This window comes from Meriones unguiculatus, chromosome 16, assembly GCF_030254825.1.
Source record: "Meriones unguiculatus strain TT.TT164.6M chromosome 16, Bangor_MerUng_6.1, whole genome shotgun sequence".
In the NCBI taxonomy this organism is placed as follows: Eukaryota; Metazoa; Chordata; class Mammalia; order Rodentia; family Muridae; genus Meriones; species Meriones unguiculatus.
In genome coordinates, this window is record NC_083363.1 from 42,004,914 (window position 1) to 42,032,483 (window position 27,570).

General features: G+C 41.8%; 1 protein-coding gene across 1 annotated transcript; it reads left to right on the forward strand.

Annotated features, from left to right (window-relative positions):
• Window positions 1–17,939: 17,939 nt before the first annotated feature.
• LOC132648264 (uncharacterized) lies at window positions 17,940–25,516 on the forward strand. The gene is given in 4 exon segments (XM_060368952.1): window positions 17,940–18,383; window positions 18,465–22,698; window positions 22,701–23,187; window positions 23,279–25,516. Coding segments are annotated over 4 exon segments (6,990 nt in total). The 3' UTR covers window positions 25,104–25,516.
• The last annotated feature ends 2,054 nt before the right edge of the window (window positions 25,517–27,570 follow it).

The window sequence follows — 27,570 nt, forward strand, 5'->3', positions numbered from 1 at the left end:
AACACAATACAGTGAATATGGAGGGGTCAAGCTGGTCCCTACATAGAACTTTCACATTCATGTTACAGTGTCTGTGACATGGAGATGTGATCTCCAAGCTCTTACCAAAAGGCAAGACTCATATGAATTCAGACATACAGAAGCCGCAATCACAAGGCATGCACATGTCTGTACCACATATATTACAGCTTTTAGTAAAGCACTTTTATAAGACTCCTGAGTGTAAATGATTGTGTCTCTGATTCTTGTTCCTTCCCTTGGGACTTCCTTTATTTTTCTGAGGGTTTAATTCATCCAACTTCAATGTGATGTTTTTCATTTTACCTTAGTATGTAATTATTTTAGTAAGACCTGGAGAGGAGAGGAGCTCCACAAGGACCAAATATACCTGGGCTCAAGGGTCTTCTCTGAGACTGGTTATTCAACCAAGGACCATGCATGGAGATAACCTAGACCCTTGCTCAGATATAGCCCATGGCAGCTCAGTATCCATGTGTTCAGGAAGTTGTCTCCTGTACCAATGAGTTCTAAGGCATTCCCCACTTTTTCTTCTAACTGATTTAATGTGTCTGATTGTATGTTGTGGTCTTTGATCCACTTGGACTTTAGTTTTGTGCAGGGTGATAAGTATGGATTATTTGCATTTTTCTACATGTAGACGTCCAGTTAGACCAGCACCATTTGCTCAACCATGTTTGTAGCAGCTTTATTTGTAATAGCCAGAAGCTGGAAACAACCCAGATACACCTCAACTGAACAATAGACAGAGAAATTGTGGTACATCTACACAATAGAATATTACTCAGCAATGAAAAATAAGGAAATCATGAAATTTGCAAATAAATGGTGGGAACTGGAAAGGATCATCCTGAGTGAGCTATCCCAGAAGCAGAAAGACACACACAGTATATACTCACTCATATAGACATATAATATAGGATAAACCTACTAAAATCTATACACCTAAAGAAACTAAACAAGAGGGAGGATCCTGACTAAAATGCTCGGTCCCCATCCAGAAAGGCAAAGAGGATGGACAACAGAAGAAGAAGAAAACAGGAAACAAGTAAGGAACCTGCCACAGAGGGCCTCTGAAAGGCTCTGCCCTGCAGACTATCAAAGCAGATGCTGAGACTTAGGGCCAACTGTTGGGCACAGTGTATGGTATTTTATGAAAGAAGTGGGAAATAGTAAGATCTGGAGAGGATAGGAACTCCACAAGGAGAGCAACAGAACCAAAAAAATCTGAGCACAGGGGCCTTTCTTGTGACTGATACTTCAACCAAGGACTATGCATGGAGATAACCTTAGACCCCTGCACAGATGTAGCCCATGGCAGTTCAGTATCCAAGTGGGTTCCATAGTAATAGGAACAGGGACTGTCTCTGACATGAACTGACTGGCCTGCTCTTTAATTAGCTCCCCCTGAGGGGTGAAGCAGCATTTCCAGGCCACAGGAGACAATTAGCCACTCCTGATGAGACCTAATTGACTAGGATCAGAAGGTAAGAAAAGAAGACCTCCTCTATCAGTGGACTTGGGAGGAGCATGCATTCAGAGTGAAGAGGAAGGAACAGATTGGGACGATGGGAGGAGGGAGAGAACCATAGGGAGGATAAAAAGTGAATAAAATGTAATTAATAAAGAATTTTTAAAAAACTAAAAAGAAAAACATAAAACACACTTAACCACTGAGTCGTTTCTGCAGCCCCCTTAAAAATGAGAAATTCTGGGGTCTGGAGAGATGGCTCAGCAGTTAAGCGTATTGGCTGCTCTTCCAGAGGACCTGGGTCCAATTTCCAGCACCCACATGGCAGCTCACAACTGTCTGTAAGTCAAGTTCCAGTGGATCCAACCTCCACACAGAGACATACATGTAGGCCAAACACCAAATGTATAAATATATAAATACATAAATGAAAGAATAAATAAATACATACATACTAATAAATAAGAGAAATCCTCACAGCTCTGATAAGATAAAAATTCTTAGATTAAAATTTTCAAACTATCTAATGACTAATACGTAGACACAAGATGAACACCTAAGGGCTATTAAATTCTATAGGAATATATAATAGCCATGTACAGAGTCACCACATGACATCAAAATGACAGTTAGATGACCACCAGTAAAATCTGGCTTGACAGATCCTGTGTCATACCTCATTATCCAGGAAGTCCTCGCACACAAGATTTTTCCAAAACAAGAAATAAGTAGAATATATGTAAACTCTTGTCTGTCATTTTCAAACAAGGCCTCATTCTGCTCTGAAACCAGTAGTAAGTAGCACTCCTTTATTGTAAGATGAATTTCCTAATGCCAATTAATTTATAACTGAGCATCAGCAAAATGTTATATTTAGTACTTGCATATGTGGATTATTGTCAGAATCTTAGTGATAATTTTATTGAGAACAATTTTTTTAATTTAATCTTGTAAAGCTAAGTGCATATAATTCAAGTGGCTTATATTGTCATCTTGGAAATGCTTTTTGTACATAGAAGTGGGAATGAAACATTTTTATTCTAAACTCAGAACTAATGTTTATGATTTTTAAAGTAGTTATGTTAGAACTATGATATGTGACTGTAGGGATTTTATTTAACATATATTTCTGTGCCCTGGTACAAATAACATTAAAATATTAATGAGAAGGTACCCTTACTAATGATTATAAATTAGTCAAAAAAATTTTGTTAGTGAAATTGGAAAAAAAAATGTGGTTTTGGTGATTACACATAGATATTGTGTAAATAGACATATTTATGATGTCTATTAGTATATCCTGAGATTATTTAATAAAGACAAGAAAAGCATTATAAGCCACCGGAGAATATTTTAATTCCAGAGGACATTTATTGGTGCTTTTTCCCATGTGTCCCAGTCCACTGATAGAGGAGGACCTCCTCTCCTTCTTTCTCATGACATTTTTTGAGTTTTAAATGAAGCCCACAGAGAACAAATAAAATGTGACATGAAACATATAGTCAAGTCACTGTATCTATGTTATATATTCTTACAGAAGGGCAAATGGTGCATTAGAAAGTTTCATGAAAATTGCTTTGTTTAGCATTGTATCCATGTACACAGACCTTAATATATTAATTTTAGAGTGAGAAAAACTTTTCTACAGGTTAGGATGAATCATTAAACAGCGATTTAAAAAGCAAGCTCTGGGTCCTGGCAAGATGATTCAGTAGAGAATGTATGTTCTATGCAATCATGGCGGTCAGATTTCCAATCCCCAAAGCCCCTATGAAAGCCAGGTGGGTGTGGCTGCTTGCTCACAGTTTCAGTGAAGGCAGAAGGCTGAGACATAGAATACCCAAAACAAGATGTGTAGCCAGACTAATTGAAATGATGAGCTCTGGGTTTCCTGAGATACACTATCTCAACTTACAAGGTAGAGAGCAGTTGAGAAAGACACCTAATTTCTGCTTCATTTCTCCACATACATACACATGCATATACTTGTACAAATTCTAATATGTTTGTGTACTTTACTGAATACCCTTAATAAGAGAATGTGTTCCAATTTATTTAAATGGTTCCTTTCCCTATTGTTGAACATGGCATTAATTCATCATAAATTTACCATCTATATAAAATAAAATAATGAAATGCTTAAGGTTGTGGAGGTTTGGTATGGTATTATGGACCAGACTTTGAGTGTAAATGTGTTACTGCACTGGGCACATGAGTCAAGTTAAGGACATTGGTCTAAAAATATGGTAGAGTTGTATGCAGTAATGTATAGATATGTTTCAGCACTTGAGAGGCTGAGGCTTCTAACTTTAAAGCCAGACTGGGCTACATAGTGAAATCTTGTCTTAAAAGTAAAAGAAAATAAAACTTTTAATTAATGAATAACAAACAAACATCATAGCTTCCTTAGAGGACATTCTAGAAAGTTTATTGTCAATTTGACACAGCTAAGATCATCTGAGAGGGTGAAAAATAACTTGAGAAAATACTTTCATAAGATCATGTTGTAGACAGGCAAACATGTAGGGTATTTCTCAATTACTGACTGATGAGGAAGTTCCAAACCCATTGTGGGTAGTGCCATTCTTGGCTGCTGGCTCCGGGCTCTTTAAGAAAGCAGGCTGAAATGTTTCAAAGCAGATACTAAGACTCATAACCAAACCTCGAAGAGTGCAGGGAATCATGAAAGAAGGGGAGTTAGTATGACATGGAAAGGATAGTAGCTCCACAAGGACCAAATATATCTGGGCTCAGGGGTCTTTTCTGAGACTGACACTCCACCAAGGACCATGTACGGATATAACCTAGAACCTCTGCTCAATGTAGCCCGTGGTAGATCAGTAACCAATTGGTTTCCCATAATGAGGGGAATAGGGACTATTTCTGAAGGGAACTCAATGGCAGGCTCTTTGACCTCCCCACCCCCCAAGGGAGGATCAGTCCTGCTAGGCCACAGAGGAGGACTTTGCAGCCAGTCCTGAAGATACCTGATAAAACAGAGTCAGATAGAAGGGGAGGAAGTCCTCCCTAATAAGTGGACTTGGAAAGGGGCAGGGAGGAGATGAGGGAGGAAGGGTGGGATTGGGAGGGAATAAGGAAGCAGGATACAGCTGGGATACACAGTTAATAAAGTGTAACTAATAATAAAAAATAATAAATAAATAAATAAAGCAGGCTGAGCAAGTTATGAAGAGCAAACCAGTAGCAAAACTCCTCCATGGCCTCTGCATCAGTACCTGCCTACTGCTCTGTCTGAGTTCCTGCTCTGGGTTCTCATAGTGGATTGTGATTTCGGATAGGTAAGCATAATAAACCCTTCCATCCCCAAGTTTTTTTTTTTTGTTGTTGTTGTTGTTATGTTGTTTTCTCACTTCAGTTAAATCCTTTACTATCACATAGGATTGACTGAGGTTTGTAAAAACACCAGGACTTGACAGGGGTGACATGGTACATTCTCGCTTTTAATTGGAAGACCTATTCATAAAAGTATATTTAGAATAGGGTAGGAAATGCTTAAAATATCCAGCAAGGGCTAAATCAACATGCATGTGCCCTGTCATGTTAATAGTTTGTAGCTATTGATACTCTTGAAGGGACAAAGGAAGCATTGCTAGACTCCTACAACCTGAAGAGAAGACTTACATGGATGAGAGTGTGTACGGGGAGGAGAAGCTAATAGCGCAGAGCATTCATAGGTGTGTTACCGAGAACTCTGTGGACTAAACATTTTAAGGCAAATATTTGTTCTCTTCTTTGTTTTCTAGACATGACATTATTCCCAGTATTGTTGCTTCTGTCTGCTGTACTGCCTTCATTCCTTCTTCAAGATAACTGTGAGATAACTGTGAGGTAGGGGTAAGGTTTAGTATCTTCTCTGAACAATTTAAGCAAATATGAAAGCCAGGAGGTGACACTACAAAATGTTAAAGGCTAGATTCTATAGTAAGACACAAAGTACTTTTAGTACTGGTAGTTTTAAGCAGTTGGTATTATTTAAGTTGTGGTGAATGACCTTAAAGCCCTAATTACTAGTGAATATTAAACATGGCCAATTAGATTGGTTAAGTTATAATTGTTAGGTTCATCGTATATCTGAATGAAACAGGCATATATTTATCACACAAAGTAAATATCAAAGATAAAGCTAGAGACAAATATCTCATAATAAATTTTGTATCAATCAGTATCAAATTGTATTTTTCCTATATATTTTAAATAGAAATGCTGATATTATATTAAAACACCTTTTTAAAAAATGTCCTCAATAATCTAAAATATCACATGATATTTGAATTATATTTGTATGGGGTTTTTCATATCTCTGGTTTTATTTTATGAAACTTTCTGTTCCAAGAATTTATTATTTTATTTAATACATTTCAATGTCTTGACCATAGAAACATCATATTATATTTTAATGAACATACCTTCATCATATACATTTCTATATCTAACTTTCCTAGCCATTGTGTGAAAAAATATTTCTACATTTTTACTATAAAAAGTTTGCTAGAATTGAGTTAGGGATGATGCTCAACACTTGCCTAAAATGCACAAGTCCTTTTACTAAGGAAACTACATCAAAACCAAACTGTCTATCATGTACATATGTGTTGAGAGACTAGATCTAGCCCATATGTGGACCTTGGTTGGTATTTCAGTCTTCACAAGCATCCTATGGCCCAGGTTATTTGGCTATATTGGTCTTCTTATAGAGCTCTTGTTCCCCTCAGGTTCTTCTATCCTTCCTCCCCCTCTTCCACAAGACTCCCTGTGTTCTGCCCAATGTTTGGCTGTAAGTCTCAGCATTCAATCAGTTGCTGGCTGGAGTATCTCAAAGGACAGCTATGCTAGACTCGAGTCTGAAAGCATCAGCTTAACCTTCTTATCTCCCAAGTTCCTAAAGAACTTCCCACAGAGCTCTTAATACCCAGTGACTCTTCGACATAAAGTTCCAAAGTCCTTTCACAGTCCTCCAAAACTATGGCCAGGGCTGTCACAGAAATATTCTACTATGCTAGTATGAAAATCTATATTATTTGGTATTCTCTTGAGTCACAGAACCTATGAAATGAAACTCTCTCTCTCATATTAAATTTGAGATACTAAAGGATGTTTCCCAGGAGACATTGACACCTACTATTTGAGGGTGTTTGGAGAATAATTATATTGTGTTTTGCTGGGGAAGTCTGTTTCTTTCAAATGGTGAAAATAATAAAAAAACAGGAAACAGGACAGGAGTCTACCACAGAGGGCCTCTGAAAGACTCTACCCGGCATTGTATCAAAGCAGATGCTGAGACTCATAGCCAAACTTTGGGCAGAGTGCAGAGAATCTTATGAAAGAAGTGGGAAATAGTAAGTCCTGGAGAGGACAGAAGCTCCACAATGATAGCAACAGAATAAAAAAAAATCTGGGCACATGTGTTTTGCTTAGACTGATACTCCAACCAAGGACTATTCATGAATATTACCTAGAATCCTGCTCAGATGTAACCCATGGCAGCTCAGTGTCCAAGTGGGACTAGTAAGGGGAGCAGGGACTATCTCTGATATTAACTCGGTGGCTAGCTCTTTGACTACCTCCCCCAGATGGGGGAGCAGCCTTGCAAGGCCACAGGTGGACAATGCAGCCAGTTCTGAGGTGATCAGATAAGGTAGGGTCAGATGGAAGGGAAGGAGGACCTCCCCTATCTGTGGACTTGGAGAGGGGTATAGGAGGAGATGAAGGAGGGAGGGTGGGATTGGGAGAGGAGGAGGGAGGGAGCTACAGCTAGGATACAAAGTGAATAAACTAATTAATATAAAAAATAAAAATTTTATTAAAAATACGTGAATGTCAATGGCAAAAATTTTAGAAGGCCTTGGAATCTTATGATACTATTACATATTTAATCTCTCTCTCCACACATTTATATATATATATGTTCAGTCTGTAAGTTCTGTGACTCTAGAGAATACTGACTAATACAACTAAATACACAAATAAATAAGAATTAATGGTCTTCTATTCTATAATAAAGCTTGGTAGATGAAATGGTTCCCTACAAAGTCAAAGCTCTCAAGCAAACTAAAAAAAATAAAAATAAAAATAAACACACACACACACACACATCATTGAACTCTCTGTCCAAGTACTAGAAAGAAGATAAAGACAATAACAGATTCAAATAAGAAGAGTCCAACATCAAAAGCTCTATGGCGGTAATAGCAGACTATGAATCCTACATGTTTTGAGGACTTTATGTCATAAGCATATCAAAGAGATCCATTCTCTGAATAGACCCCCAACACTCATAAAGATATTAATAAAGTGTTTTACCAGGTATGCACAGTGAATATTTAGGGGAACTATATCCGACCAGGCCTCCAAGAGAAGTTGGTGGAGGTGAAATGTAAGAGTGAAGGCTGTTCTGTTTACTAAGACCTGTCCTCAGGAACAAGCACTTTACCAGCCCTTATCTGGTTTTGGAAGAACCAGATTTGACTTGAAGGACTAGGAACACCTTTTTTTCCACATGGATATGGACATATGTTTGTTAGTAATGGGCCTTCTTGGGCTTGTCAACATTCAGTCATAGTTGAGGGAGGTTCTCATAAGACAAAGGCCATCTCTAGAAAGGCATTGGCAATTGATAGCCACTGGAGCAGGAAGAATCATTATCTTCAGTGGCATAGTCACTGGTGATTTGCCTTGGCTCCAGAGATCACATTGTGCACATGACCATGTGTGTAGCCCTGCTTAAACCCAGTGAGATACAAAACAAAACAAAACAAAACAAAAAAAAAAAACAAAAACAAACATATGAAAAAATAATTCATGACACGGGAGGGGGTGACTTATTGGGAATTGTGTTTATTCTCATCGGAAATGGAGGAAACAAGAATCTGAGTAGTGAATGTTATCAAATGTAGCATGTACTTGTATAAAATCAATAAAGAAGTTAAAGGAAAAAAAACATGAGAGTTAATATTTGATAACCACAAATGTTCATAGTCTGAAGAAAAAAATTATCTCTGTTCACATTTGATCAGACTAAAGTGAGGAAGAGTGAGTAGCAGCCCATGATGACTTTACTGGGAATTATTTCATAAAATAATATGCGCATTTAAAGAAATGAAAGTTTGACCATTGGTTCTGAAGTAATGCTAATCATTTAGCTGCCTGATTCTTCCCTAGCTGGTTCAGAACCCTTTCATTGCTACCTCTGGTAATTTTTAATATTTACCTGGAGGAAAGAGAGACTAGTTTTTTTTGTGTGTTTATTTATAGTCTCCCCTTTCCTTGTATTTGGGTAGGTAACTACCCTACCTAGTAAAAGGCACGGCAGGTAAGTCACTAGGAGGCTCCTAGTTTAAAATGCTTGGAAGTAAACACATTTTTTTTCACTAAGTTCATGAATTTGTACAACAGGGAAGAGGACTTGGCTTGTATAACTGTCTTGTTGGTGCCTAAATCTGGACCCTTGAAGCCTATGGACCATGCTACTGAAATTTACTGGGTCCAGTTGATGCTTTCTACCATACTAGCTTAGGGTAGTCAATATTTTAGACAAGTGTAACTTGTCTAATAATCAATAAAGAAGTTAAAGGAAAAAAAACATGAGAGTTAATATTTGATAACCACAAATGTTCATAGTCTGAAGAAAAAAATTATCTCTGTTCACATTTGATCAGACTAAAGTGAGGAAGAGTGAGTAGCAGCCCATGATGACTTTACTGGGAATTATTTCATAAAATAATATGCGCATTTAAAGAAATGAAAGTTTGACCATTGGTTCTGAAGTGTAGACAAGTGTAACTTGGGTTCATTAGCATTGGCCAGGTCTTCAACAATGTTTGATGGGAGGCTCAAAGCCTTCTCTCTAGTTCTTTTGTGACATTTCTTTCACTTTGGAGGTCAGTCCCATTCACAACAGCCTTGAGATTTGTTTTGCAATCAGCAGATTTTTTTTTTTTACTCTGTCTGAAGCCTGAGGTAGAGATAAATTTATATAACATGGTTTATATTAAGAAATGTGTATTAGCTGAATTTTTTCTTCAAATTTCCATAATAATCTACTGACGTAGCATTATGGTGACTTTAGCCGTTCTGGGAGTCTAGTTCAGGGTTAGAGCATCCATCCAACATGGTAATGTGCTGTGATCACCAGCATTATGTCAAAAAGAGGAAACAAAGAATAATAACTGACACAAACATCAGTGAGACATATAAGGAAATAAAGCAATCCAAACAATGACTATGGCAGCCACACCTGTAATAGTACCTGCAACAGGAATGGTGAGGCCAGCGATGACACAAGAACATATTTAAAAGGAGTTAAAGAAGAGAAGAAAACTAATGATGAGAGAATAAAATCAGTAGTAGAAAGGAAAGTTTGTAATATTAAAAAAATGAAGAGGGAGAAAATGAAGGCTGTGATTGAGAGCCAAAGAACTTACCTATTAGAAGAGGAAGAAACAGAAGAATAATAAAGAAGAAAATAATAAAATTACATTAAAAAAATAACACACACCATGAAACATCAACCACTTGGCAACATTCAGGAAGTTTTTTTATTTTTATTTATATATTTTATTTATATATTTATTTATTACAATTTATTCACTTTGTATCACGCTGCAGCCCCCTCCCTCATCTCTTCCCATTCCTACCCACCTTTCCTATTCTTCCCCTATGCCCTTTCCCTAGTCTCCTGATAAGGGAGGACCTCCTCCCCTTCTATCTGACCATAGCAAATCAGGTCTCAACAGGGCTGGCTGCATTGTCTTCCTCTGTGGCATAGCAAGGCTGCTTTCCCCCAGGGGGAAGGTGATTAAAGAGCCTGCCATGGAGTTCATGTCAGAGACAGCCCCTGTACCACTTACAAGGGAACCCACTAGGAAACTGAGAAGCCTATGGGCTTCTTCTCAACAGGGGTTCTAGGTCCTCTTCATGCATGGTCCTTTGTTGGAGTATCAGTCTCTGCAGGCCACCCTGGACCCAAGTTTTTGGCTCTGTTGTTCTCCTTGTAGAGTTCCTGTCCTTTCCAGGTCTTTCTATCTTCCCCTTATTCCATAAGGTTTCTGGCACCCTGCCCAAAGTTCTGCTATGAGTCTAAATATCTCCTTCGATACCTTGGTGGGTAGAGTGTTAGAGGTCCTCTGTGGAAGGCTCCTGTCCTGTGCCTTGTCATCTCCTACTTCTGATGTCTATTCAGTTTACACTTGTTAATGAGGTTTCAGCCTCTTACCTAGGCTCCTCTTTGTTGTTTAGCCTTTTTAGGACTATACGTTTTAGTATGTTCATCCTATATTATATGGCTAATATCCATATGTGAGTTTATACCATGAGTTTATACCATATGTGTCTTTCGTCTTTCTGCTTCTGGGTTACTTCACTCAGGATGATCTTTTCTAGTTCCCATCATTTCCCTGCAAACTTCATTATTTCCTTTGTTTTTATTGCGAGTAGTATTCCATTGTGTCAATACACACTTTCTGTATTCATCCCTCTGTTGAGGGGCATCTAGTTTGTTTCCAGATTCTGGTTATTATTGTGCGTTAATGGCCTTTTCTTTCTAAGAAGTCTTACCTAAGGCTAACTGGAACCTCAGAAGAAAGTGCCAAAAATCAACATCACCAATCAAAGATAGAAAGTACAAGACATAATGCTATATCAGTAAAATTTATCATTGAGATTTCAAGGAGAAAAAAATAGAGATAATATATGTATATATTATTCTTTCATTGTTCATACATATGTATAGAGTGAATTTGTTTGTTTCCACTCTATTTCTATTTATTGTCCATCTTCTTCTTCAAAAACCCTTCTTCTGTCCAAGAAGTCCCATTCCTGCTTGTGTTTTTGTTTGTACGCATGTGAGAATGAGAGAGAAACCTGAGTTTAATTATGATTTCTTATATGAGCATGAGTGGGAAGTGATTTGTTTTGCATGGCCTACTTCTTAGTGGTTTTATCCCTGTAGAAACTGATATTCCTGCCTCTAACATCCCTCAACTGATAATCTTACCTCATAGAGCCCCTCCCACATGAAAATGGGTGTTGTTGGAGCTTAGTCTCATGTTGGTCATATACTGGTACCCACAGCTGTCATTAGATCATGACTTCAATGGGATGTTATACCCAGAAGACATTCTTTTCCCAAACACACATATACCTATTTATCAGTAAATTCATATTTTTTGCCTTAGATTTGGGCAAGAAGGTCTTTAGTAAGCATGTAAACTAATAATGATGATAATGGCAAATGCTTGGTTGTATGGCGTGCAAAGGGATTGAAGGATACCTTGGTTTCTGGAGTGCCACAACAGTGATAGCATTCTCTGCTGAATACTTTCATGACTGCAGTAATGACAGCCACTACAATGGTTGATTTCCTTCAGCTGTTCTTGTAGCAGGTATTAGTTAGGTCTCCCAAATCCACACTATGGCTTTCAAGCATTTGTAATTCCAGCTCTAGGAGATATGGCATCCACCTCTGGCTTCTTCTGCCACCGGGCACATACATGGCAAACATATATCCATACAGGCAAAATAACATTCCAAACAAAAATAAAAATGATAGATCTTAAAAATAAAGTCCTTTCTAAAACCCAAACCAAAATACTTCTGATATTTGCAATGTTAATATGCCTTGCTAATACACCCCAATTGATACCTAGGAAATGACATCTCCTCATTGGAAACTAAATGTTGCTTATGTTTCTAAACATGTATTTGTATACCACAACCAAGAATATAATATTTTAAAAATAGGTGATGCTTCTAGCTTTATTTCTCAAATGCAACTCAACAAAAGAATGAAATACTGCAACAAGAATTTCCATTGTATCATTATATTTCCTTACATCACACTATGCTCAATGAAGACAAATTAAGGTGTAAACGAGCAGTTAAGATAAAAATGACTTATAAATGTTGCAAGTCAAGCTATGGATATATTTCACAACTGCTTGCTCACATGCAGTTTCTGCACCTTTACATATGTATCCACATGTAGGTAATGATGGCAATACATAAACATTACCTCATTGTTAATAATCTGTGGAGTATAATATTGCTGCCTTCAGTTGTTGATCCCTCCATTTAGAGTCCATGCTTCTCTTTTTTTTCTTAAATCATCTCCACTTGCTGTTCCTCTTCCCTCCCAAGAAACAAATATACATTCTTTTTTTCTTGATTGTCCACAGCAGGTTGGATGCTGCTTCTATACCAAAAAAAATATATACCATCAAAATATACAGCATTGGATTGGTCTGAATCACAAGCACAAGGTATTTACAAGCTATAGACACCTGAAAACATTATTTAAATGTAATGTGTTGAAAATTTCAAATAACTGAGTTTAATCCCAAAATTTTCCTTAATTATCGGAATATTCAGTCCAAGTAATAATAGTTTTGTGGTTTTATTCTCCTCTAAGCAACTTAAACAATAGTTTCACATTCTAAAATGTTATGAAATATTTGATATCTACTTTAAGTCATAGCAGCATAAAGTTAAGAATATTATTCTATTTATATTGTATATTTAGATGCTTTTATAAAATATAAGAAATATATAGAATATCTTTTATTTTATTTAATAATTAAATTTTTATTTTAATAATATTATTTTTAAAAGTAACCTTGAGCAAACATGAAAAGAGAAATACTTTGCTTTTAAATCATCAGAGTGTCTAGATTTCTAATAAGAGTTATGAAAGTAAATTTTGGGGAAATAAATGTGAATCAGAAAACATATATGTGGAGTAGTTAATACACAGTTTACTATGTAATGAAAATTTGTGCCTGATTTTTCTGAACAGTGTTAACTCTCTTGCTGTATTAGAATTAACCAAAAAAATATTCATCATGAAAATTGGAATAATTAACTAAAATTGGACTATGTATGACATGTTTATGTCTGGGTTTGAAGCTTTCTGACAATAATAAGTAGAGTCTTTTTTTTATTTTGAAGGACATAAGCACAAATCAGTAAGATGTTATTTATGGTTAGAACTACTCTGTTGAAATGTTGCAATATAAAATAGAAACATGTAAATGTTTTTCATAGTTTCTATAAATGAAAAACAAAATTTATTTTGACTTTTATGTTCAAAAGGCAGTATGTGTAGAAGAAACGTTTTATATATGCACAGCAATCTACCTTTTACAACTTAGATTACAACCTTTAGAAGACATCACAGAGAATAAATCTTACAATTTGGAAATAATATTATAAATCTTGAGTTTTCCCATATAAGATTAATAAATATTACAAGCCTGAAAAATACAGTTACAAGTCTATCTCAGAAAGGTGGAAAATTCAAGTATAAAAAATATTAAATTTAGTTTGCAAGCCATTAGGGACTTAGAAAATGTGAGTAGTGTGAACAGCACCTATTTCTAGCTTTCTTGTTTCATTCATATGTACATTCTCACTGCTGGGACATTCTTCCATTTCTTCATATACAAAATGTTTAATGTCAGAAGCTCCACTTATTTGCACAGAATTCTTTCAGACAAAGAGCTGTGAGACTTGATCTTAGCTGTCAATGTGGTTGAGTTGAAGAACAATTGGGAGATTACTAAACCAGACAAGTGTGAATTGCTGTGAGGATGTGTCTAGAGATACACAAAAGGGTTGGAATCTACCCTAAATGTAGGCAGCAGCATCCTGTAATCTAAAATAAAAGATGAAGAAGAAAAAAGCCAGTGTAGGATGGGCATGTTTCTCACTTTTCCTGGACACCATAAAATGAGCAACTTGTGCCAGCACGACTTTCCACCATTTGCAAAGTGGAGTGATTTAAACAGCTCCTTCGGAAAAGAGCATTGCAATTTTCCTGAGCAATAAAAGGCACTATTAGTGAACAGGAAAACTTCCTGTGGAGTAGATATCCCACAAAGAAAACTTAAACTAAAACCAATACAAAACAAAACAAAAAAAAGGTTGAGGTACAAAAAAAAGGGTAACAGTGCAAGAACTGAAGCTGAATTTGAACTATATAGGAGTAATTCCTTTCAAGAGACTCCTTAGGCAGAGACTCATTCTTCAAGCCATAGAGGCATGCGACAGAATAGTCAAGAGGATAAAGACACCCACATAAGACAAGAAACTTTTGAGGCCAGGGAGAGAGGAAGTGGTCATTGTAAGCCAGAAGGCTCTACAGTGTAAAGAAGCTTCCTTTCTTCACAAGTTACATTGGCCAAAGACATCACTTGAATTTATACTATTATTTGGCTTTACACAAAACAATAACATGTAAAAATTTACAAACATAATCTGTGATCTACTGTAGGCAGGTGATCAATTATTTAAAGGTTACAACAAATAACCTTTTCATTTTCATTTTTATGAACATTGGAATGGAAATTAAAATTCTAAGTTATGTTAGTAATCCGTTGAAGGCTAATTTTTTTTTGTTTGTTTTCTTATCCTGACTACAAGTATTTCAGAGATAAATTTTAATGTTAAATTTTGGAAATACACAGTAACAGTTAATCTTCAAGCTTTGTGCTGAAGACCTAGCAGATCTCTTTTTAGATGTGGGTTAAGTAATAATTTCACAGATAAAAGGATTGATTCCTAATGAGTTATAGGTGACATTTAGATATTTATAGGTAATTAGGGAAACACATTCATATGCCAACCAGGAAACTGAACCAGCTGTAGCAACATTCAGATAAATAAGTCAACTGTTTCTTTATTGCATGAACAATTGTAGGAAGAATAGAATAAAACTAACTGCCAAAGCAGCCATTGGTTGATCTTTTTTTAAAAAATTCTTTATTAATTACACTTTATTCACTTTGTATTCCCCCTGTGGTTCCCTCCCTCCTCCGGTCCCAATCCCTCCCTTTCTTCACCCTCTGCATGCATGCCCCTCCTCAAGTCCACTGATAAGGGAGGTCTTCTTTTCCTTCCTTTTGATCCTAGTCAATTAGGTCTAATCAGGAGTGGATGCGTTGTCTTCTTCTGTGGCCTGGTAAGGCTGCTTCCCCCTCAGGGGGAGGTAAGTAAAGAGCAGGCCAATCAGTTCACATCAGAGACAGTCCCTGTTCCTATTACATTGGAACCCACTTGGATGCTGAACTGCCATGGGCTACATCTGTGCAGGGGTCTTAGGTTATCTCCACGCATAGTCCTTGGTTGGATTATCAGTCTCAGGAAAGACTCCTGTGCTCAGATTTTTTTGGTTCTGTTGCTCTACTTGTGGAGTTTCTGTCCTCTCCAGATCTTACTGTTTCCCACTTTTTTCATAAGATTCCCTGCACTCTGCCCAAAGGTTGCCCATAATTCTCAGCATCTGCATCGATAGTCTGCAGGGCAGAGCATTTCAGAATGGGAAGCTCCTAACTTGTTTCCTCTTTTCTCCTTCTTCTGATGTCTATCCTCTTTGCTCTTCTGGATAGGAATTGAGCATTTTAGCAAGAGTCCTCCCTCTTGATTAGTTTCTTTAGGTGTGCAGTTTTTAGTAGGTTTATCCTATATTATATGTCTATATGAGTGAGTATATACTGTGTGGATCTTTCTGCTTCTGGAATGGCTCACTCAGGATGATCTTTTCCAGATCCCACCGGTTACCTGCAAATTTCATGATTTCCTTGTATTTTATTGCTGAGTAATATTCCATTGCGTAGATATACCATAATTTGTGCATCTATTCCTCCACTGAGGGGCATCTGGGCTGTTTCCAGCTTCTGGATATTACAAATAAGGCTGCTATAAGCATGGTTGAGCATATGTCTTTATTGTGTACTTGAGCCTCTTTTGGGTATATGCCTAGGAGTGGTATAGCTGGATCTTGAAAAAGCGCTATTCCTAGTTGTCTGAGAAAGCACGAGATTGCTTTCCAGAGTGGTTGTACAAGTTTACATTCCCACCAGCAGTGGAGGAGGGTTCCCCTTTCTCCACAACCTCTCCAGCATGTGTTGTCTCTTGAGTTTTTGATCTTAGCCATTCTGATTGGTATAAGGTGAAATCTTAGGGTCATTTTGATTTGCATCTCCCTGATAGCTAATGAGGTTGAGCATTTCTTTAAGTGTTTCTCTGCTATTCAATCAGTGATAAATGACACATACCTAGTAAAAAAACATAGTAAAGGCAATATACAGCAAGCCTATAGCCAACATCAAACTCAATGGAGAGAAACTTAAATCATCCCCACTGAAATCAGGGACAAGTCAAGACTGCCCACTCTCTCTATATATCTTCAACATTGTTCTTGAAGTCCTTGCTAGAGCAATAAGACAATTGAAGGAGATCAAGGGAATATAAATTGGAAAGGAAGAAGTCAAAGTATCACTATTTGCAGATGACATGATAGTATACCTGAGTGACCCCAAAAATTCTATCAGGGAACTTCTACAGCTGATTAACACCTTCAGCAAAGTAGCTGGATACAAAATTAACTAAAAAAAAAAAATCAGTAGCCCTCCTGTGAAAGAATAAAGTCCTAGCATAATACGTGACCCTGCTCACAATCTGCCTTCCCGCCTTCCCGGTTCCGAATACGTGACCCTGCTCACAATCTGCCTTCCCGCCTTCCTGGTTCCGAATACGTGACCCTGCTCACAATCTGCCTTCCCGCCTTCCCGGTTCCGAATACGTGACCCTGCTCACAATCTGCCTTCCCGCCTTCCCTGTTCTGGGTACGTGACTTAACTACGGCTTTGTTCAAACCACCCAATCAGACCCCTGTAACTATGCTTCTCGCTTCTGTAACCGCGCTTCCTGCTCCCGAGCCCTATAAAAACCTGTCACCCCAACCGAGAGGCGCGCAAGTCTTCCGAGAGACTTTGTCGCCCCGGGTACCCGTGTACTCAATAAAACCTCTTGCTGGTTGCATCCAAACAACTGGACTCGTTGATCTTTGGGTACGGGGTCTCCCTGACGGAAGACAACCTTCGGGGGGGTCTTGCATTTGGGGGCTCGTCCGGGATTTGAGACCCCTGCCCAGGGACCACCGACCCAGCCTCGGGAGGTAAGACTGCTGGCTTCCTATTCTGTGAATCTTGTGTATCGTTGTGTTAAACGGTCTGTCTTTGTGTGAGTTCGTTTCCAGGGGGTTCGAGTCCCCCTGTGGTCTGGACTTGGCCAGGTCATCTGTATCAGACGGAGACTAGAAGGAGCCGACGGGTTCGTACTTCTTTTCCGTGCCTCCTGGGAGACGTCTCAAGAGTGCCTGGTAGGGGAATCATTTGCTTCCCCGTCTGAAAGGTAACCCTTCTTGGGTTCCCTCCTGTCTGGAAACACGAGCCGAGTGGAACTCTTTGGGGCGACGCCCCTGAGAGAAGGCTACGTGCTTCATCTGGGAGACGGAGGAACCAGACCTCCGATACGGTCTCCATCTGAATTTTTGTGTTCGCTTTGGCGCCGATCTCGTACCGCGCGGTTTGTGTTGTCTTCTGTCTGCCTGATCTTTGTCATAAGTGTAGTGAGTGTTGTTTGTCTGTCTACCAACATGGGACAAACTATCACCACCCCCAAAAGTTTAACTTTGCAGCACTTCAAGGAAGTCCGTGACATCGCCCACAATCTCTCGGTGGAAGTGCGGAAAGGAAAGTGGGACATCTTCTGCTCATCTGAATGGCCCACCTTTGACGTGGGCTGGCCACGAGATGGCACCTTTAACCTAGATATTATTTTGCAGGTGAAGGCCAAAGTCATGAATCCTGGGCCCCATGGGCATCCAGACCAAGTCCCTTATATCATCACGTGGGAATCTCTGGTCAAGGACCCCCCACCGTGGGTGAAGCCCTTCTTGCCTCCCCCTTGCCCAAAACCCACTCATTCTGCCCCCCCTCTCCCGCCTCCATTAGTTCCTACCCCAGTTAACTCCACCCTTTACCCAGTCCTTATGAAACCTACTCCAGAAAAGGACCCTAGCCACAAGAAGACACCCCCGGTCCTGCCGGCGGATGATGGCCCTCTACTGGACCTGATGACCGAACAACCCCCTCCTTACAGGGGCCCAAACCCGGCACAGGAACCAGGGGAGGCAACCGCCAGAGGGGGACCCCAGGGAGAGCCCCCCTCGTCCCCGGTGGCGGGACGCTTAAGGGGAAGACGAGAAGTCACTCCCGACTCCACATCCCAGGCCCTACCGCTACGGATGGGGCCTGACAGCCAGCTCCAATATTGGCCCTTTTCTGCGTCTGATTTATATAATTGGAAAAATAATAACCCTGCTTTTTCGAAGGATCCCTGTAGGCTCACTGCATTGATCGAGTCTATTTTAGTGACTCACCAGCCCACCTGGGATGATTGCCAACAGCTGCTCCAGACGCTGCTGACCACTGAGGAAAAGCAGCGGGTTGTCATAGAGGCACGTAAAAATGTTCCAGGAGACGATGGACAACCCACCCAGCTGCCACACAGAATAGATGCGGCTTTTCCCTTGGAGCGACCGGATTGGGACTTCTCCACTGAGCGCGGTAGGGAACGCCTACGTCAATATCGCCAGTTGCTCATGGCGGGTCTCCGTGGGGCCGCAAAGCGCCCAACTAATTTGGCCCAGGTTAAATTAGTGACTCAAAAGTCTGAAGAATCTCCCTCTGCCTTCCTAGAACGCCTCAAGGAGGCATATCGTGTGTATACTCCCTACGATCCAGATAGTCCGGATCAGGCAACTAACTTAGCCATGTCTTTCATTTGGCAGTCAGCCCCAGATATTAGACGGAAGTTAGAAAGACTTGACAATTTAAGAGAGAATACAGTGCAGGATTTGCTGAAGGAGGCAGAGCGGATTTATAACAAGAGAGAGACACAGGAAGAAAGGGACGAAAGGCTGAAGAGAGAGGCAGAAGAAAGGGAGAATGTCAGGGAGCGGAAGAGAAATAAAGAGTTTAGCAGGTTGTTGGCCACTGTAGTGACAGAACAAAGGCAGAGTAGACAGGACCTGGGAGGCCGTAGGGGTCCCCGACTGGACAAGGATCAATGCGCCTACTGCAAGGAAAGAGGGCATTGGGCCCGAGACTGTTCCAAGAAGCCAAAGGGCCACCAAAAGGGACCTCAAAGACCCAAGCCTCAGACCAATTTGCTCAATCTGGAAGACTAGGGGTGTCGGGGTCAGGAGCCTCCCCCTGAACCCAGGATAACTCTTAACGTGGGGGGGCAGCCTGTCACCTTCCTGGTGGACACCGGAGCCCAACATTCGGTACTCACCACCTCACCGGGACCCCTAACTGACAAATCAGCATGGGTTCAAGGAGCAACCGGAGGAAAGAGGTACCGTTGGACTACCGAGAGGAAGGTACAACTCGCCACCGGTAAGGTAACTCACTCCTTTTTGCACGTCCTTGATTGTCCCTACCCCCTGCTGGGGAGAGACCTACTTATGAAACTTAGGGCACAAATCCACTTTGAGGGGACTAAAGCCCATATTACCGGGCCGCAGGGACAGCCCTTGCATGTGCTAACCATGCACTTACAAGATGAGTACCGGCTCCACGAGCCTGAGAAACCTGAGTCGCAGGATGTGACTAGTTGGCTAGAGAAATTTCCCCTGGCTTGGGCGGAGACTGGAGGAATGGGTCTCGCCATTCACCAACCGCCCTTGGTGATTGCTCTAAAGGCATCTGCGACTCCTGTCTCTATCAAACAATATCCAATGTCACATGAGGCCTACCAGGGAATCAGACCCCACATTCAGAGACTTTTAGATCAGGGCATATTGGTACCGTGCCAATCTCCTTGGAATAAGCCTCTCCTTCCAGTCAAAAAGCCAGGAACAGGAGATTATCGCCCAGTACAGGACTTAAGGGAAGTCAACAAAAGAGTGGAGGACATACACCCCACAGTCCCCAACCCATACAATCTGTTGACTGGGCTTCCCCCGAGATATGTTTGGTATACAGTCCTGGACCTCAAGGATGCTTTCTTCTGTTTGAGGCTCCACCCAAAGAGCCAATCTCTTTTTGCCTTTGAGTGGAAGGATCCAGAGCTGGGAATATCGGGCCAGCTTACTTGGACAAGATTACCACAGGGGTTCAAAAACAGCCCCACCCTTTTCGATGAAGCTCTACACCGGGACTTGGCTGACTTCAGGGTCCATCACCCTACCCTAATTTTACTCCAGTATGTGGATGACCTCCTCCTGGCTGCAGAAACTGAGAAAGAATGTAAGGAGGGAACAGAGGCCCTTTTGAGAACTTTAGAAATTCTAGGATACAGGGCCTCAGCCAAAAAGGCCCAGATTTGCCAAAGACAAGTTACTTATTTGGGATACCAGATCAAAAATGGGCAAAGGTGGCTGACCGAGGCACGGAAACAGACAATTTTGGGAATTCCAGAACCCAAAAATCCGAGGCAGTTAAGAGAGTTCCTAGGTACGGCGGGGTTTTGCCGCCTCTGGATCCCGGGGTTTGCAGAGATGGCCGCACCACTCTACCCCCTTACCAAACAAGGGACTCTCTTCACTTGGGGGGATGAACAACAGAGGGCCTACGCATCAATAAAAGAGGCCCTGCTAACTTCCCCTGCATTAGGATTGCCGGATTTAAACAAGCCCTTTGAGTTGTTCATGGACGAGAGACAAGGGTATGCTAGAGGAGTCCTAACTCAAAAACTTGGACCTTGGAGGCGTCCGGTTGCCTACCTGTCTAAGAAACTCGACCCAGTGGCCTCAGGTTGGCCCCCTTGCCTACGGATGGTGGCTGTGATCGCCCTCTTGCTCAAGGACTCTGGCAAACTGACTATGGGGCAGCCGGTAACTATCCTGGCTCCACATGCGGTTGAGGCCCTGGTAAAACAACCTCCGGGCCGATGGCTCTCTAATGCCCGCATGACTCATTACCAGGCTCTGTTACTAGACACTGAGAGAGTGCAATTTGGTCCTGTGGTAGCCCTCAACCCAGCAACGCTGCTTCCCCTACCAGAAGGTCCAGAAGTTCATGATTGTCTCCAGATACTTACAGAGGTACATGGCACCCGACCTGACCTAACTGACCAACCCCTTTCGGAGGCTGACTTTACCTGGTTCACCGACGGGAGCAGTTTCCTGGACAACGGAGAGCGGAGAGCAGGGGCTGCGGTCACCACCGAAACTGAGGTAATTTGGGCCAAGGCCCTACCACCTGGAACCTCAGCGCAACGGGCCGAACTCATCGCCCTGACCCAAGCCCTCCGAATGGCGGAAGGTAAGAAGCTAAATGTCTATACAGACAGCCGTTATGCCTTTGCTACTGCTCATATCCATGGAGAAATATATCGAAGAAGGGGACTGCTTACCTCCGAAGGGAAAGAGATTAAAAATAAGACGGAGATATTGGCCTTGTTAGAGGCTTTGTTCTTACCCTCGAGGCTGAGCATTATTCATTGCCCAGGTCACCAAAAGGGGGACAGCTTGGAAGCCAGGGGCAACCGCTTGGTGGACATGACAGCCAGGGAAGTAGCGATGCAAGGAAATTCAGAGGCTCCCCGCCTCATGGCCATAGATCTGGCCATGGCAGAGGCCCACTCCATCCAAAAACCCTCCTTCCATTTCCATTATACTGAGGAGGACCAAAACCTCCTCAAAGGAATGGGGGCCGCATACAACCCCACAACAAGACTCTGGACTTTCAACGAGCGACCTGTGTGGCCCCTACAACAGACCCGGGACCTGATCAAGTATCTCCATCAACTGACCCATCTTAGCTCCAAAAAGATGAAAACCCTCCTGGACAGAGAGGAAAACACCCACTATCTGCTAGGTAAAGATAAAATCCTACAAGAAGTAGCTGAAGAATGCACGGCATGTGCCCGAGTCAATGCAAGCCGTAACAAGATCGGTGCGGGGGTCAGGGTCCGAGGACACCGCCCTGGCACTCATTGGGAGATAGACTTCACCGAGGTGAAACCTGGACTCTATGGGTACCGGTACTTACTGGTATTTATAGACACTTTTTCTGGGTGGGCAGAAGCCTACCCTACTAAACATGAGACTGCCAGAGTTGTCACCAAGAAACTTTTAGAAGAAATCTTCCCTAGGTATGGAATGCCGCAAGTACTGGGCTCTGACAACGGGCCTGCCTTCGTCTCCCAGGTAAGTCAGTCAGTGGCCACATTGTTGGGGAATGATTGGAAATTACATTGTGCATACCGCCCCCAGAGCTCAGGGCAGGTAGAACATATGAATAGAACTATTAAGGAGACTTTAACCAAATTAACGCTTGCAACTGGTGCTAAGGACTGGGCATCCCTCCTTCCCCTAGCGTTGTATAGGGCTCGAAACACTCCGGGCCCCATGGGCTCACTCCTTTTGAGATCTTGTATGGCGCCCCGCCACCAGCTGCCCATTTCTTTGACTCTGGAATAGCCTCCTTTGCTGATACCCCCTCTCTTCAAGCTCATTTGCAGGCTCTACAGCTTGTGCAACGGGAGGTTTGGAAGCCTCTGGCGGCCCCGTATCGACAGCAGCTAAGTCAACCTGCGGTCCCGCACAAATTCCAGATTGGAGACGTGGTTTGGGTACGGCGACACCAGACAAGGAACCTGGAACCACGCTGGAAAGGACCTTACACTGTTCTGCTGACGACACCCACAGCTCTGAAAGTAGACGACATCGCCGCCTGGGTCCACGCCTCCCACATCAAGGCCGCCTCCCCTGAGCAGCCGCCTGACGCCTCGGACTCGGGAACCCGATGGAAACTCCACCGCACTCAAAATCCTCTCAAGATAAGACTGACTCGGGGGGGGGGGAACCCTAATAGTCTTGCCTCTTACCCTGAGTATTACAACAACCCAGGCCTCTTCCCCGCACCAAATTTTTAACTATACCTGGATTATCGAAAATCAAGCTGGGGACATTGTTAACACCAGTTCCCAGGTTGGAGCCCAACCCCACTGGCCCAGTCTGGAGGTAGATCTCTGTGCTCTTGCTCTAGGGGCCAGCCCCGACTGGGGAACCCCCGAGGTCGTGTACACTCCGGGGTCAAGCGCCCCCCAGCTAGAGGGCCGTCGCCCCATAGTTCCGGGCTGTCGCAACGGGATTGAGAGAGCAGACCTACATGGTCAGGCAGGGATCTATGTCTGTCCGGGAAGTCATAGGAACAAAAACCTCAACTATAAATGTGGGTGGTCAAATGACTACTTTTGTGCCTCTTGGTCCTGTGAAACTACGGGAGACACCTACTGGGCTCCCTCCTCCAATTGGGATTATATAACTGTTAAGAGAAAAGATCGCCAGCCAGGGGCGACCCCCAATTATATCCCAGATCAATTAAAGACAAAATGTGCCACCAGTAGCACTACAAAGGGGTGGTGTAATCCCCTGCTCATTCAGTTCACTGAGCAGGGAAAGAAAGCGCCCTGGATAACTAGCACCAGGGGTTTTGAATGGGGCATCAGGCTTTATATGCACGGATGGGATATGGGCCTTACCTTTAAACTCAAACTTAAAAAGACCTCACCCACAACTGCCTCTGTGGGACCCAACCCAGTCTTACAGGAGCCCTCTCTACCACGACCTCCACCCCGGCCAACATCACCCCCAAGTACTTTCGTTTCTTCCCCCAGCTCCGCTCGGTTAATTACAGGCCCCACGATGCAACCTCAGCGACCTGGGTCAGGAGGTAGGCTCCTCGATTTAATAGCAGGAGCCTACCAGGTGCTAAACCGCTCCGATCCCCACCTGACTCAAGAATGTTGGTTATGCCTGGTTTCTACCCCACCCTATTATGAGGGATTAGCTATAATGGGCAATTTCTCTAATCATACCACACCGCCAGCAACTTGCTATCCCTCTGTGCAGCATAAGCTAACCCTGTCAGAGGTATCCGGGCAAGGACTTTGTGTAGGGACCATACCCGCTGCCAGTCAGCCACTTTGTAATTCCACTGTCCCTCTTACCTCAGGAAGTTATTACCTGGCTGCCCCCAATAATACCTTGTGGGCCTGCAACACTGGCCTGACCCCTTGTATATCAGCCCAAGGCTGGAATGATAGTTCTGAATTTTGTATTTTAATCGAACTATGGCCTAAAATAGTTTACCATGAACCAGAAGAAGTTTATAGGCACTTTGAAAAAGGGACTCGATACCCTAGAGAACCTTTGTCTCTAACCCTGGCAATAATGCTGGGGGGACTAACGGTTGGGGGCATAGCCGCAGGGATTGGGACTGGGGCCACCGCCCTATCAGCGACCCATCAGTTCCTACAACTTCAACAAGCTATGCATGCCGATCTACAGGCGTTAGAAGAATCAGTAAGTGCCTTGGAGAAATCCTTGACCTCACTGTCTGAGGTAGTTCTACAGAACCGTAGAGGGCTAGATATCCTCTTTTTGCAAGAGGGAGGACTATGTGCGGCTCTAAAAGAGGAGTGCTGTTTCTATGCCGATCACACCGGACTAGTCAGAGACAATATGGCCAAACTTAGAGAGAGACTTAATCAGAGAGAAAAGCTCTTCAATGAAAGACAAAGTTGGTATGAAAGCTGGTTCAATAAGGCCCCCTGGTTCACCACTCTTGTTTCCTCTCTCATGGGCCCCTTAATTATAATTCTTTTAATTCTACTTTTCGGGCCTTGCATTCTAAATAGGTTAGTTCAGTTTATGAAGGACCGGCTCTCCGTCATACAGACGTTAGTGCTAACCCAGCAGTATCATCAACTCAAGCAGCTGGAGACGGAGATTGACTCTCCCTAGACCCGCAGAATGAAGGATTCCATTCTAAGCTAGAAGAAAAATGGGGGAATGAAAGAATAAAGTCCTAGCATAATACGTGACCCTGCTCACAATCTGCCTTCCCGCCTTCCCGGTTCCGAATACGTGACCCTGCTCACAATCTGCCTTCCCGCCTTCCCTGTTCTGGGTACGTGACTTAACTACGGCTTTGTTCAAACCACCCAATCAGACCCCTGTAACTATGCTTCTCGCTTCTGTAACCGCGCTTCCTGCTCCCGAGCCCTATAAAAACCTGTCACCCCAACCGAGAGGCGCGCAAGTCTTCCGAGAGACTTTGTCGCCCCGGGTACCCGTGTACTCAATAAAACCTCTTGCTGGTTGCATCCGAACAACTGGACTCGTTGATCTTTGGGTACGGGGTCTCCCTGACGGAAGACAACCTTCGGGGGGTCTTGCACCTGTATACAAAAGACAAAAGGGCCAAGAAAAAAATTAGGGAAACAGCACCCTTCACAATAGCCACAAAGGACATAAAGTATCTTGGTATGAACCTAACCAAACAAGTCAAAGACTTGTATGAAAAAAATTTCCATTGGTTGATCTTTATGAGAACAGGAAGGCACAAGCCCAAGAAGATTAGTGAGAAGGCAGCAGGGATTTACTTCTTTTCTTCATCCTGCAATGTTGTGTAGTTTGGAACTGAGCCCAGGGAAAAGCAAATTGCCAACTGTAGGAAGCTCAGGTTTTGTTATGGGGATAGAAAGACTAGGATTTGGTGGTTTCTGTAGTGTTTTTCTAAGATCCTCATACTGGAATAAAATAATAAAGAGTATAAAAATGATTTTCTTTTTTTCTGTCTCATCTACTTAGTAACCAAATATTATTATTCTCTAATGACCATTGTGGTTATTACCTTCCTGTGTTCCAATTTATTCTTAGTCTCTGAATGAGATGTTATTCAAATAACTATTCTTTGTTAAGCTAACTGACACATTTTTAACTAGAACACTAATACCAAGAATAAATCTACATAAAATTCGTCATGCCCATAAATTAAGAATTTGATCATAGTTTAGAATGGAAATAAATCTATGATAAGTCAAATTTAAAAAACACTAAATTAGGAGTCAGAGTTATGACTCAGCAGTTTCAAGTGCTTGCTGCTCTTGCAAAGGATCTATCTGAGTTTAGTTTCCAACACCAATATGTAGTTTCACATTTACCTGTAATTCTAGTTCCAAGAGATCTAATACCCTTTTCTGGCCTCTACAAGTTTCTTCATGATCATGGAGCACATAAATTCATTCAGGTATATGTAAAAAAATAAATGGATATTTTTAAAACTATTGAGTTAGAGGTACCAGTAAAATAAAATTTAATATAGGTTAAATATTCAATTTTTCCTTTAGAAGCTGGAGAAGAGTCTCTTTAAAAACTATCAGTTTCTTCTTTCTCCACATCTTCTCCACCATGCGCTATCATTTGAATTGTTAATCTTAGCCACTCTGATGGGTGTAAGGTGAAATCTCAGGGTCATTTTGATTTGCATTTTCCTGATGACTAAGGATGTTGAGCATTTCTTTAAGTGTTTCTCTGCCATTCGATGTTCCCTATGGAGAATTCTCTATTCAGCTCTGTACCCCATTTTTAATGTTTTTTTTAATTTTTATTATCTTATTTTATTTTTAATTACACTTTATTTACTTTGTATTTGCCCTCTAGTTCCCTCCCTCCTCCCCTCCCAACCTCTCCCTTCCTCTCCTTTCTCCACACATGCTCCTCCCCAAATCTACTGGTAGGGGAAGGTTTCTTTTTCTTCCTTCTGATCCTAGTCTGTTAGGTCTCATCAGGAGTGACTGCAATGTCTTCCTCTGTGGCCTGGTAAGGCTGCTCCCCCCTCAGGGGGAGGTGATCAAAGAGCAGGCCAATCAGTTCATGTCAGAAGCAGTCCTATTCCCATTACAATGGAACCCACTTGGACACTGAACTGCCATGGGCTACATCTGTGCAGGAGTTGTAGTTTATCTCCATGCATGGTACTTGGTTGGAGTATGAGTCTCAGGAAAGACCCGGGTTCCTTGATTTGTTGCTGTTTCATTTCTTAAGTTCTTTATATATTCTGAGTATTAGCCCTCTCTCAGGTACAGGGTTGGTGAAGATCATTTCCCAGTCCGTAGGCTCTTGTTTTATTCTCACAACTGTGTCTTTTACTTTACAGAAGCTTTTCAGTTTCATGAGGTCCCATATATTGATTGTTGCTCTTAGAGCCTGTGCTGTTGGTGTTCTGTTCAGGAAGTTGTCTCCTGTGCAAATGAGTTCAAGGTTTTTCCCACTTTTTCTTCTAACAGGTTTAGTGTGTCCATTTTTATATTGAGGTCTTTGATCCGCTTGGATTTTAGGAAACAAGGAGAGCAACAGGACAAAAATATTTGGGCACAGGGTCTTTGGTGAGACTGATATGCCAAAAAAGCACCATATATGGAGATAA